The sequence below is a fragment of the Passer montanus genome, unplaced genomic scaffold (genome assembly GCF_014805655.1).
Source record: "Passer montanus isolate IOZ18808 unplaced genomic scaffold, ASM1480565v1 scaffold1, whole genome shotgun sequence".
Lineage (NCBI taxonomy): Eukaryota > Metazoa > Chordata > Aves > Passeriformes > Passeridae > Passer > Passer montanus.
The window spans coordinates 8,633,759-8,648,385 of NW_024356504.1; the positions used below are offsets into that span (position 1 = coordinate 8,633,759).

A 14,627-nucleotide genomic window follows, 5' to 3' on the forward strand; every position below is an offset into this window, starting at 1 on the left:
GGGGTGGTCAGATGCTTATCAAATAGGCAGATTTCTAGCAAAACTGTTCCTGCTGTCAGCTGGGACATAGGCATATATGTAGTATATGAACTCTTAAGTTATATGCAGAAAGTTTTTGATGACATATAACTAAAAAAAGTTCACCAGAGAAAAGTTGTTTTAAACTTGAGTCATTGTTTCATGACCACCATTATAAGCTACCAGTTATAGTATTGTATTTTAATATCTCACTGTGTTATTTGAGTAGTACCAGATGAAATACACTTTGTTAGGCCTTCGAAATAGCACAGCAAGACAAAATACACAGTATTATTTAAGTCAGGTTTTATAAGCACTGTGATTGAACTGCTGGAATAAAGTATAAACCTTCCCTTCCTTAAGGCTTTGGCCTGCATGCCTTTCATTTTGAAGTATAACACATATATGTGCTGTGCTGATAAAGGATTGTAAGACCCTGTCATAACTTATTGCATTCCAGCCAGATTTGGTTCTATGTTTGAAATACAGAGCTGCATCCGACTTGCAGCCGATCTGCCATAACCTCAGTCTATGAACAGTTTCGGCACTTGAAACCAACAGGTACGCACACCTCTGCTGACCTCAGAGGCACGGCTGCATCTGTTACGCCGGCAATGAGATTCAGCAGCATTTGAAGAGGCTCCGTTTTGCACTGCGAAGGTGCTTCCAGCAGGCCCCCGGCACGGTCCCTCACGGCGCCGCCGTGCCCTGGCGGGGCGGGGCAGGGCGGGGCAGGGCAGGGCGCTCGCCCCTCAGCGCAGCCCTCGCGCCGCTCGCAGACAGCCCGGTGCTGAGCGCTGTCACCGGCGCGGAGCCCCGTGGCGTCCCGCGGCAGCGCGGCGCGCTCGTTGGGCCTGTGGGTCTGACAGCGGACCCCGTATTGCCGCCTGCGGCCGGCGCCGCGGGCTGTGTCTGCGCTCTGACAGCAGCCCGGCTAAGCGAGGCACTCATTTGCTTGTGTTTACAGGTGCATTCCACCAAAAGAGCGGATCCTGCTGAACTACGAAATATTTTTTTGCAGGTAAAAAGATCTAATGTTGTTTGAGTGTCAGACTTCTGTGTTTTGCCCTTTCAGCAGTTTGCCATGGCATCAAATTCGTGTGGTGCTGGTGGGACATTCAGAAGTTCACTTTGCAGGCATAGTGTATTGATGGGGGTGTCAGACATTGAGGAGAAGCTGCTGCTGGAAGAAAGTGTCATAACCATTTCCAAATTAAAATATTAAATAAGTTCCTGAATTATTTTCTAATTTTCTACAAAGCAAATAATTATAATGAAGTACTGTTTGGGTTTTTTTAATACATCTTTACAGAATCAAAAATAATCCCTCTTCCATGACTGTATGCTTTGTCCTTGGGTTTATATGTGTTCGTACAAATGGTTGGACCACTGGCAGTGTTTTTAGAACTTAAAGTTGATTTCTCAAGATTTATATGTTTTCCTTGCAGGGCCTTAGAATTAGCATATATAAATAATAGTATGAAGGTTTCTCCACTCCCTTAGTTTCAATAAAGCATGATCAGAAAGGAAAATCCAGTCAATCCTAAAACTTTATTGATAAGGTTTGAATCAGTCATGTGGAATAATAAGAAGAACAAGAACTTTAGGTCTTAAATAGGGCCACCAATTTTCAAAATGGCTAAAATATGTTCTTTCCCTAATGTTGAGTGTTACACAGTATATTCATGAAGCTTTTCTCTATTAAAAAAATTAGGAGTATAAAATTAGAGCTAATACTGTAAATAATAAAGTCTGTTATTTAACTGTATGTATCTTCTGGTTCTACTATACCATCCAGCAATTTCTGTATATGATAAGTAGAGAGAGCTTTGTGCCCGAGAGAGAGGAGTTATGTCCCAGCCATAATTTTGGTGGCCTTTTCTTTTGCATACTGGATTACACTATGACATTGCTGGAGTGCAAACACTTGGAATGCTAGCATCAAACTGTAGAAGCTCAACATTTAGTTTCCAGTAAAAGATACTCCAACACAGGTTCATTTTTGGTTGACATGGCACTCAGCTTTTGTAGATAAACATTACACTAGAGTCTGTTAATAAAATTAGCAATATAAAAATATTATATTTTAAAATATATATTAATACAGTATAAAAATTGATTCTAGAACATCTTTTTCCAACATTTGAATGGAAAAAAGTGAAAGGAGGTGTGAAAACACTATTCACTTGTAAATGTGAGGTCTTTATGATTCTTGACATCCAGTCAGTAGTAGTTCTTGTTTCTGGAAATAAGTAATTAAAGTTCTTGATAGTGGTCATACAGACAGCAGTGGAGAGGAAGAACATTGAAATTTTCTTCCTGACAGTACATGTTCTCTTGACTTAAAAAGCAGACAGTATGTTTTAAAAAATGGCTTTTTGCACTTCCCCATGTCTGTCTTATTTTCTTCAAAGAAACATGCAAATGAAGTTGTGGATTGTTTGATACTCTGAGGAATTAAAAATTGAAAATTGAAAAATGAAGCTCTCCTCTCTTTGAGTATCTGAGATTTTGCAGTAAAAAAAAGTGTAGAAAAAAGAGTTTGTATTTCTTCTGTGTTCTGTTGAGTTTGAAATTGTTGTTTTTTAATGCTTAGAAGTCAAACTTAGTTGCTTAGGCTTTAAAACAAAAGAGAATCATTCTTTTGAAGACTAAGTTGCAGAAAGTCTTATGAAATATTGCAAGTGTTTAGGGGTCAGATATGTTGTACTCCTTGCTGAGAGTGCTGGTCTCTTCTGTGAACTTCAGCTAAAGGTCGTGCATTCCTTCCTAAATTTGGCTTCCCTTGGAAATGGTTAGAAGGGAAGATGTGAGCTCTAGGCCTCGTCACCATCCACCTTAATCATGGAGAGTCTACTTAAATTTCCTTCTGTTCATGTCTTCTAACAGGGTACGTGCCCTCTGGCCATGCAGCTTGCATTGTATCCTAAAGGGTATTTAATATATACATTTCTCTTCAGAATTTCTGAAGTGTGCTGCTGCTTCTAACTGTTTTAAACTGTTAAAAAGATAAAGTTTGATTTGCATTAAAAAGATGTGCTATTTCTCTTAATCTTGTAACTATGAAATGCAGGTATTGAAATTTCATGTCTGTGCACCATCAAATAAGTTACCTCTTAGGTGTTTGCTAACCACAGACGTAACAACCATAAAAGAACAAATTTTCTAACAAATTATCACAGAAGGATAAAAGAATTGGATGGAAAAACAGTTACCAGATTTCTTAGTGAACCTTCATTATTTTGCTTAGACAAGACACAGTCAGCCTTTGGAAAATATTCTTGGATTTTTTCCTGCCTGTTGAATTCAAGTGCAACCTATTCAGGCAAGGTGGAGAAGGAAACAAAAAGAGATTTCCAAAACATTGGTTCTGAAAGTGTGGTGATACATAGCACCAGCTTGTAAACTAGAGTAGGTTGTATGTTTGTCTTATGTGAGGTTGTTTAAAAAAAAGCGTCATGGAAATTCATCAAGTGCTTACCTGAGGCAATCTACAAATGAATACTAAGAGGTTTGTGTTATAAAGTAACAGAGTTCAAGACTGAGAAGAACAAGGATTTAGCTGATGTGTTATGTTTTATATTCAAATTAGGCTATAATTTAAAATTGCCTATTTTGGGCTAAAAGATTCTTGACTTTAGTTATATGGTGCAAACATGGGACTAATGTATTTACATGCTTAGCTACTTTGTCAGGCCTTAATTTATTGACTTTCTGCCAAACTTTTCCAAAATGCCATGACCTTCTCATATGGAGCTCAATGTATCTGTCAGTTAATTATTTTTGTCTCAATATTTTTTAAGAAAACTTCTCCCAAACAGTTTTTATTGTGGAAGGTATTATTATAAATTATTATTTATGATAAACTCAGAGAATTTGGTATGTCTGGAGAAAAAAAGATGGTTTAGATTTTGACTGTCTTCGATATGCACTCTTCTGTCAGCTGACTTCAGTGATTCTTGAAGATATGCTCCATACTCTGCATGTTTGATGGGCCTTCATACATAACATTTTCTTTGGATTTTATGTCTTGCAGCAGGATTGTGCTTTGTAGGGCATTTTTCAGTCACTTGTGTGTATGGCTGAGAAGAGAACCTTTCAGAGTTGATTAAAGGAAGCCACCGTTTGCTTGTGCTGTCATATTGGCAGCAGTGCTCAATTAGGGGATTCCCATCCACTGCTTTGTGTTCCTGTTTCAGTGGAAATACTCTGTTGTAATTCTCCATAGATTCAGTGATGTGCTTTACACTGCAGTCTTGCAAACAGCTGTCATCACAGCTGTAGGGTGGAAGAGTAAAAGGTGATGAGGTGATGTGAGGGGCTGAGAGTGTGGAAGAGATACACGAGGTGCTGAGGCAAGCATTGTCTGTGTGTGTGAATTTTTCCTTAAAAACATTACTTTCGGGATAAAAATGAATCTGAATATTTATTTTTCACAAAAAGAGAGAAGAAATAATTTATGTTTTCCAAAATAATTATAGTAAAGATCAGGAACAGTTATTCAGAATAAATCTGCTACTATAAATTGTAAGAAAATTTATGTGCTGTGTTTTCAGTGTAGCTGCAAATGGAATGCTATACCATGGTTGTAATTTCTATGAATTTTCACAATTACCTGACAGTTTCTGAAATACGTATTTTTCTTTTAATTAGAAGTTAATTGGTTCGCCAATAATTAGCATCTAAATGGATTAAATTTTGTTTGTGTGGCTTTGGGTTTTCATTTTTACTCTAGTATGCAAGCGTTGAGAAGGATGGTGAGCATTACATGACCCCAGAGGATTTTGTGCAGAAATACCTAGGACTTCATACGGATCCACATCACAATCCTAAAACAGTGCAGCTGTTGGCTGGAGTGGCAGATCAGACTAAGGATGGGTGAGAATTTTGCTTTCCATTTGAAACTTGCATTGTTAACTAGTGCATTGTTAAATGTGTGAGTGCATGAGTTTGATAAATTCATCTTCTAAAACAAATTATTTTATTACACTTTGTACTTATTTAAATGAGATTTTTTTAACAAGTACAATGGACTAAATTTGTGAAAACTGAGAAAAAAATACAGTGTTTAACATGGATTTTTTTAAGCTGAGATTTATTTTGATTATATTTTGTTAAATTCTACAAAAGCTGAGGAAGTTGAACAGCAGGTAAGTTAAATGTAGTATGGTTGCCTTAGAAAAGTTCTTTCTTGTATGTCCACATCCATCATCAGGTACTGTGTAGAGCCTTCAGTACCTGTAATTAAATACAAAAATATGGAAGAGCTTTCTTATTTCTGTCGTGTGCAATTCAAATCCAGCCACTGAGGTCTTTTTAAAAGACTGACTATTAGGAAAGGGAGACACTAGTGACTTTATGAAGGAAGAAGTCATTGCCTAATGAAGATCAGGTCACACCACATAAAGCTTTTCCAACTCTGCTTACGGATGCTCCTGCTTGCTTTTAGACAGTTCCCTGAAACCACTTTACAAAATGCCTGCTCTGCTGAGGCAGTGCCCTCTAACTCATTTGCCTTCCAAGGAGCCTTTTCTTTTGCTGTATATAACTCGGATTCTAGTTCTGGCCTTGGATTGTAGTAGGAGGCCCAGACGTTGTTAATGTAACATGAGAAGGTTAAGATGGATCAGAGAAGAGGTCAAGAATGCAGAAGTGAATGGTTATTTTGTTGAGAAGAAAATGCTGTTAAAATAGTAGACAGTACATTTCTAAATATGTAAATATAACTTATTTTAAATTGAATGCTCCTTCACTTCTTTGGTTACTTAAATTTTGTTTTCATGCATTCTACTACAGAACATTTTATTAGTTTGTTTAGTATCTTGAGCAGCTTGCACAGTATCTGTGCAATGGAAATGAAATTGTATGTGCTGTATACTTCTTACCCTATATGACAAATACAGGATTTCCTGTTTGATTTAATGCTATATTATTTTTCTTTTCATAAGGCTGCAGCACTTTGATAATATTTTTGATTATACATATATTTGATAAATGTTAGTAACCTGTCTCTGCTTCCAGTACATGGCTTCAGTTTGTTGTTTTATTATGGATTGAAAAGGTAATTTTGTATGTATCTGTTCAAAATAGTTTAATTGATAAAGTAAACCAACATGCTTAGCATATTGTTTCTCTGAAAGCTGCTGGTTACCTTTTGTGGTGTGCAGTTCTTCAGAAAATATCTTATAAAAGGGTCTTTCTTACAGTAGGAAATCAGTTTGTTTTAATGCTAGAACAGACCTTTTAGGTGTTGCTTTTTGTTACTTTCCCTGTGAATAAGATTTTTTGTTGTTTTTGTTTATTGCTTTTTAAAAAAAATCTGGGTAATATTTAAAGTGAGATAATCAAGTATTGGTAAGTGTGCTTTACCACCTTCTTTATGGGAAGAGTGGGATTTTTATTTTGCACTGCTGTATCAGTCAAGTGTAAAATGTTCATCTGTTTGAATACTTGTCTGAAACTTTTTTCTAAATGTTTTACTCAATATTCAATCTATATTTCATGTGAAGAATTTGTTACAGCCCCATTGTCAACATCAGTTTTTTTTACATTCACATTCTTTCATTTGTAATGAGCTGTAATCCAAGCAAAATCCAGATTCTAATAGCACAAATAACTATTGTAGCCTTAAACTGAATTCTGGAATGCATTGCATCTTTCTAAAAATTTACTTTACAAAGTCCAAGGACATAGCTGTAGTCCTGTACTTTTACATTAAATGACAGCCCAATGTCGTGCAGCAAGTCATTGAGAAGCTTTGGGTTCTGTTACAAAATTTCATTCCTAGATCTGCTATCATATTCTCTTAGTCTTGCTTGCCCTTGAAATAAATACTCAAGAGTGTTGATGGTTGCTTCCATTATTAACATTTTTTTATTTCTTTTAGGTTTAAGTTTGGCACTTTACAGAAACAGCACATTTTGGAACTGGCTCTCTATAGGCATGCATTTAAAAAAAGTTGTTTTCCTTTTTTTCTCATGGTAACTTGATCCTTAACTTAACTGTTCCAGAGCACTATTGCTTTCTCCCATTACTGCTGTACAAGACTGGTTTGCTTTAGTGGATCTCATTAAGGTAGTTCTTAAAACAGCTGACTGTTCATTTCAAAAATGTTTTTTCCTCATTGTTACAAGTGTTCTTAGAAATTTATATGATGTCCTTTAAATTAGAATTTGCTTTAAATTGCTTGTTATCTACTTACTACGACAGGATTTCACTGATGCTGAAAGCACTCCTGTGCCTCCAGACTGCAGGCATTGGTTCTAGGATAGGACAAATACCCTCTCTGAAGAATATACTTACATATATATATGTGCCAAAACCAGCTAAAATATTTTGATTCCCCTTCAAACCTACAGAATTTCACAGTAGTAATTAAAAATTCTTCATTTTAACTACTTGTTTCTGGGTTCTGTTTTTATCAGTATATCATTCTTAAAACTGGAAGTGTGTTCTTAAGTGAAGTCCCCAAGAAAGAGTTGATATTTCACCTAATGGAGAGTCACAGCAGAGCTATACATAATGTCTAAAAAGCTGTGTTGTGTCAGGAAAAATTAGGAAAGACTTGCAGTAAGAAAAAAGGAAGGAAAAGAATTGCAAACACATAGGTTACTTTGTGTGCTTTTGAAGGGTAGCAGTACAGAAGAAATCAGAGGAAAAGAAATTTTTTTTAAATGTTGCAGATAAAATGAAAGGTGAGTGATTTGACATTGTTATGGACTCTAATGCAGTGGGTTCACTGGATAATACCTGAGTAGTGATTGGGTGGGGAGCTTCATCATTCTGTTTAATCCAGCTCCTGTTATCTCTGCCCTGGTGGCTAATGGAGGATCACAGAGGCTGTCCCTGCTCTTAGGCACTGCAAGTTGAATATGTGGGGAGGAAATTGGAGGTGCCTATCTCCTTTTGCTGTAGGCACTGTTATAGTGAGACTGCTGAAGATGTCTTCTTTAAAGTTCAGGCTTCTATGAGTGCATTCCACAGTGATCAGCACTTGATTTTGTCAGTTATAGAGCTACCTGGTTAGGAGTTAATTTGTATGTCAGCTTTATGCACGTATGTGTGAGTGCATTCTACAGAGATCAGCACTTGATTTTATAGAGCTACCTGGTTAGGAGTTAATTTGTATGTCAGCTTTATGCACGTATGTGAGATATATTTTGAAATGATAATATTTACAATTATTTTAAAGGAACATTTGTTTCTTTGATACTAACCCGTTATTTATCAAGATCATCCTTTGGATGAAATTGACTTTGCATGTGAAGAGCCATTCTCATATCTCTGATTTTTCTGGCTAAAATGTGGTAAATATGATAATTTTTTATTTTCAGTATCTTAATTATTTTCAAAGTCACTAGGTTTCTTCATGTCTTTCTTGTGCAGTGTATGTATACAAGAATGTTAACATATTTAACCTTTTTAAAGTATCTCAATTCTGCTTCATGTGTACTTAGAGAATGTGTACTTAGACTAGATATAGTAATGAATAATGTGAATCTTGTGATTTTTCTTCTTTTTTTCTCTTTTTTCTGTGGGGAACGGACTTTCTACTTGTCTCTTTAGCAGTAAGCAGTAATGCTTGAAGTAATCACTATGAGCTAATGATCTCATATGATGAGTACTAAGTTGAGATCAATTATATTAATTTTCTAGGAAAATTTCTAGGGAACAGTGATATTCTGTGCTTTGACAGCATTTACAGATATATAGTAAATTTTTTGTTAAATATAAAAGATGTAATTGAAATTCTTACTTGCATTGATTACTTAACACTAAAATATATATCCTGCCATTTATCCCATTATTTTCTTGTGCCAACATTATCCTTTATCTACACTTAGCTTCAGGTTTATCTTTCTGCAGCAGTTCATACACACAGCATTAGGATGCCTTCTGAAGAGCTTTTTTTGTGTTAGTCAGAATAAGCAGAATTCCTCTAGAAAAGTTACTTACTGTCATCCTAATAAGGTATCTGTGTGTGCATTCAGGTCTGAGTTTAGCTGTGGTTGGATTTACCTGTGCAGCCCAAGGTGTGCACAGTGGCTGTCTTGCATGCACACCTCACAATCTTGGGATCTGCTGTTACACTCACATCCTTCCCTGTCTGGTCGTGTCTGTCCTTGAGCCCAGATGTTTTGTGTTTGGCCCTGAGTTCATGACTTGGTGGTTCATGTTATTTTTGGAGTGTAGTATTATTTCCGTATGCATAGTAAAGTGTAACTTTTTCTGAACCTGTTTGTGTTTTATGAATGTTATGTTTTGTTTTAAGAAAATGTATGTTTTATGTTGTATTCCTGTGCTTGCATTACAGTATCTTTTCTTAGTGGAAATACATATGTAATGAGAGAGTGACAGGCCTGTAAATGTCATGTTGTTAGGATTTTTGTGGTGTTTTTATGTCTTAATTTTCAGGTGCTGGTTACATTTATAATTAAAAAGTAATAACTTGTAGGTGTTCAGTGGGAATTCACTTGCTTCATAGAGGAAGAAACTAAGTTGCATAAATGTTAACTACTTACATGTAACATACTTTTCAGCCTCTAGAGTGTTAATTATCTTAAGTTAGAATTTTATTTAATACTTGGATCACATTGTTTTCTAGAGTATCAAATGTAAATTATCATTGGTATTGTGAACAATTAAAAAAATCTTTATAACTTTTCTGTTTTCCTTTCTAGGTTAATTTCCTTCCAAGAATTTTTGGCATTTGAATCTGTTTTGTGTACTCCAGATGCAATATTCATTGTTGCTTTTCAGTTATTTGACAGGAATGGCAATGGAGAAGTAACATTTGGTAAGAATACCTAAAAGAAAAACAGTTTAAAGAAACTGATTATAATAGTGTCTGTTATAATAGTGGTTCATGACCACAGGTGCATAGAAAGGCATTTTGTGCAGTACTGTACTGTTTTTCTAAGACTCTGCATGAGTAGAACTTTTTTTTCCTCTCTCAATTCAAGCTTAAGAAGTACACAGAGAGAAAATGTGTTTTTCTCTGTCTTCTGGAATCAAGGTTTTTTTGTTTTTGCTCAAGTAGTAAATAAATGCAGTGATGTTCAGTGTCATCCTAAGTAAAATTCTGTATCCTGGACTTCAAACTCTTTCAGCCATGAGGGAGTTTTAAGATATGTTCTGGACCTTCACATGTTTTTGAGTAATTGTCATTTCATACAGTAAGAGCTCAATATAGAAATTAAGGTGATCTAATAATTTGATTTCTTGTTCCTTTTTTGAGGAGCAAATCTTACTTTAATGTTATGGGTGTAACTTACAACTAGATTATATATTTACAAAATTAGGAAGAAAATCTGGCTTTTGGTTTTGTTACCTAATCACATAAGTTAGTAATTAGACCAAAGTCTTGAGGCTAACTACTGCTTTGTGATATTGCTAAATAGCTGTTACTAACATTGCAGTTTAAGGAGGACTAGGCTTTATTTTTAAAACTTCATGTTTATGAAAATTAGATAAATCAATGGTAAGAATTTTAATAAAATGGAATGAGAATTAAATGTTATTTCTATCCAAAAGAATAAAGCACTCAATAAAGAAAATACAAACTATGCTTGGATTTGTAACCACTTGCTGTTTGTACTATTTCATTATTATGAAAATTGCTATAACTTGTTGGGGAAAAAAGGCAAAGGTCTTTTTATGGAAACAAATTGTTTGACTTATGGTGCCTGTTAAATTACATCGTTAACTGAAGAGTCAGATACTAAGCAGTTCGGATGCACAACATCTTGAAAAGAAAATGTTTTAGAATTTAAATAAAGGTGAGGTCTGTAAATGCAGTCATTAGGATTTGGAGAAACTACTACAATCAGTGTGACCGTGTTAATGATGGTTTATTTGATAATCTTCCAAAATGGGGGTTTGAACTTGGTAACTCTCATGAGCACACTTGAAATATCTGATTCCATAATTGAGCAATAAGCCATTTCAGATTGTATACAAATTCTCAGACTGAGAATTATTATTTTTGTATAATTAAAATCTAAAAGAAAAAACAAGAGAAATTAAAAAACAGAAAAGTGGTGGGTTTTTCTGTATCTTCCTTGCTTATTTTTTTGTAAGGCTGATAAATCTTGAAAAGGAAATTCTTGAGGGAATTTTAAATTTACTATTGGTTTCTTGGGTGTTTTTTACAAAATTAATTATATTGCAATTATTACTATATTTAACATTATGTTAGTAAGATGACATGGTACATTTTTTTTGTCCTGCGGTTCCCACATTTACTGCTGCTTTTTTGTCTTTGTTTGTTTTTAACATGGGTTACTTACTTTTACTTCATACGTGTAGCATACATATTAATACAACTGTGAAAAATGTCAGTAGTGATCTGTGACATCTTCAGAATATGGTAACCCTGCAGTCAATTTCCAAGTCAGTCTTGTGGCTGTTTTCTAAATGAGACCTGCACCCATTCATTTTCATACCACATAAACAGAAAGGCACAGATAAAAACAGGACACTATAGAAACATAAGTACACAGAGTTTAGTTTCATAAAAACAGGACACTATAGAAACATAAGTTTTAAAGTTGAGTAAATTATTGGAAATATACTGAAGTGGAGTAAGTTCAGCCAATTGGTGTGAGACTCACTATCAGACAAGTCAGGTCTTTCATAGACTGTGTGATGTACCAGTCTGCAGGTATACCGTGTTGGTTATGACAGAAACACAAGATTTTCTAGCTCACATGAAATGCTCTGTGGATGTGATTGCATTGATGCCAAAGCTATCTCAAACCACTGAGTCTTGCCAGAAGCAACATGGATTTACTGAGGTTTTCTGCACTGTGCATCCAAAGCAAGGGACAGAATCAACTTGGGTCTGTTAGACCAGTTACTAGAACCAACACTGGCCTTGGGTGAGATAACATGTTCTCAGAAAATACTCTTGTCTACTCAAATTTTCAGTGATCTGGGGGAAGTTAAGTGTGCTTGTTGAATTTTAGAGCTGTCTGTTTTTGGAAGCAAGCTGCTCTAGCTGGATTTGTTTCTGTTTAGGATTTACTTACTGACATGATTTTGAACCATTCTCAAGCACTTCAGCATTTTACAGTCCTCTTGAGCCTCAGTCTGCTACTTGTCTCTTAAAATACTTAGCTTCCAGCTCTCCAGTGATGAAACTATTAATTGTGTCACAGAAGAACTTAGAAGAAGACTTTAGAAGCTATTTTGTAGAAATACTTGTATGCTAAGTTAATCAGTGTCTTTGTCTGCCATCTCATATGTTGAAACATGAAGCCTTCTATCACTTTAATGTCATCTACTATATTCTTACTGCTTTGGGATGCTTTTCCAGGAGCTTTGGACATCCGGAAATCCTGTATGAATGACTGCCATAAATGTGTAGTTGGTATTCTGTAACATTTGTAAACTAGGTCCATTGCAAGAGCATGAAACTGGACCTACTTTACCTGAGCAAACTGCACAGCATGCTCAGTACTCTCTACATGTTTCAGCTGCACTGGACTTGCTGTCAGCTTGGTGAATAAAAAGCAGTAAAATGACTGTTTTAGTAACCCATTGATACAAGTGACAGTGTAGTTTAAACAAGTTTTTAATCATGGAGAAATAGAGAAAAAGCATGTATTTCTAACCAAGTGCTCCTACATCTTCATGAATGCTTCCTAGGTGAATATTTTATGCAAAATGTGTTGCTGCTGAGCCCTTACAATACTGCATTATCCATAAAATAATTAAATGCTAACAGCTAAAGCTGATGAAGACAAGCGATTTTTTTTTCAGGTTGCTGTCTGTAGCCATAGAAGACTGACAAGTGCTTTGCTCCTTTGATTATGGGATGCATTGACTGTGCTACTTAACATGAGTGAAATATTCAAAAACACTCCATAAAATTAATACTGTTGTACTAAGGAGTATTATTTTTGTTTCTATTCTGTGCAGATCTTCTGACCTGAATTCAGGTTAAAGCAAACCTGAATATTAAATCTGCTCAAGCTATTTTTTTTCCTGATGTTGAAGCAGATAATCTTTACTGTGTTTAAAAGGTAAAGTCTGTGATTATCTGCAAAACTTCTCTGAAAAAATAGGTTGTCTAACTGAAAGTAAAAGGATTCTTTGTAATTTATCTCTCTGGCACACCATACAATGATCTGGACTGCATCACTTTTAATTGGAATATACAATTTCAAGGCATTTTCCAGCTGTTCTTCCTTGTAGAGTCACCACAAAGAAAGCCATTCTGTGATAAACTTTAGAGTTTCAGAGATGCTTTTTCAGTTAAATACACATGCTGGTATGGATAGAAGGATAGAGCTAAAATGTGTTTGTGATTCTTCTGTATTCAGAATTATTTTGGAGATAATTGGAAAATATTTATGGAACTGAATTTAAGGCTTATAAAACATCCTGCACTCAAAATCTAATTACAAATTTTGCCAAGTATAACAGCATCTTCTTCAAAGGCATTGGGGGGAGGAAGGCAATGAGATGCCTCATAAAGCAACTGTGTGAAAATAGTACAGTATTGATGAACTGAAATAATAAACATCAATGTAATAGTTGCAGAATTTGAGTGTACAGGGATACTGAAGTTTTGCCCAGTCTGTTACTTTGACAAGTTTTAATCTGAGAAAGTTCAGATTTCCCTTAATCAGGACATAGAGTTTGAGAACACTGGAAGAAGATGAGCAAGAGAAAGGAGTTGAATACATGTTTGTGCTTTGCTTATGAGTATTATTTCTCAGGCACCAGGATCACTTCCAGTACTCACTACTTCACCATTTCTAAAAGGGCAGCTGGGTTGAAAATGCTAGGATTTGGATTGAGACTTAAAAGTTCTGCTTTCAAAAATATTACTGGCAACCAGAGACTGGAAATATATTCTAAAATAAAGAGAAAAATACTAATGATCACATGACTACAGACATGAGAATATGAGGGAAAAATCCATGTTTTCATCAAGTGCTATAAACCAGAGCTGCTATTTTTTTTGGCCTGTTCTACTTTAGTTGCCTATGTTCAAGGTATCTTTTGCTTAACACATGCAGATAACATTGGAAATATCACTGTTAGGACTTTCTTTTTTCCTTTTGTTTCGTGTTGTATATTTTTTTTCAGGCTTAAACTACAGTTTTGAATGCTTGTGAGCAATGCAGAATGGGAACCCCTCTTACTACTACTACTACTACTAATTTTTTTCAAAACCGTGGTTAACTAGAGGGAACAGAAAAAGAGAACTTCATTTTAAGATTATATGTATTGACAACTTTTTATTATGGCTGTCATTCATCTTTCAGTAGAATCAGTAATCCTTTTAAAATAAGAATAGAAATAAAAGGAAACTATTTCTAGTTAAACTTCCTCACATTAAAGTAATTATTGTATTACATTTGAATTGCTTTAATAAGCTTCTCCTGCATCAGGTGCTGCAAAAATGTCTTTCTGCCCTGAACTGTGGTTCCTTATTTTATCCTTCCAAGTGAAAATATGCTGTTAGCAGAAATAGTGAACAACAGCAACATATAAATATTAAAATTTTTTATGTACATTAGGCATGAAATATGCACAAATTAGACAGTAGATTACTGAGTAGATAGATCTAAAAAAACCCAAAACAACCCTGTTAAACA

The 14,627-nt window shown here is 35.2% G+C and overlaps 1 protein-coding gene across 1 annotated transcript in view; it reads left to right on the forward strand.

Moving 5' to 3' along the window:
* The first annotated feature begins 833 nt into the window (after positions 1 to 833).
* The window catches only part of SLC25A12 (solute carrier family 25 member 12), a 44,981-nt gene continuing 31,187 nt past the window's right edge, over positions 834 to 14,627 (forward strand). The window contains exons 1-3 of the mRNA XM_039695968.1: positions 834 to 1,039; positions 4,754 to 4,896; positions 9,699 to 9,814. Coding sequence (XP_039551902.1) covers positions 4,787 to 4,896; positions 9,699 to 9,814 — 226 coding nt within the window. The 5' untranslated portion in view covers positions 834 to 1,039; positions 4,754 to 4,786. The remainder of the gene's footprint in view (positions 1,040 to 4,753; positions 4,897 to 9,698; positions 9,815 to 14,627) is intronic.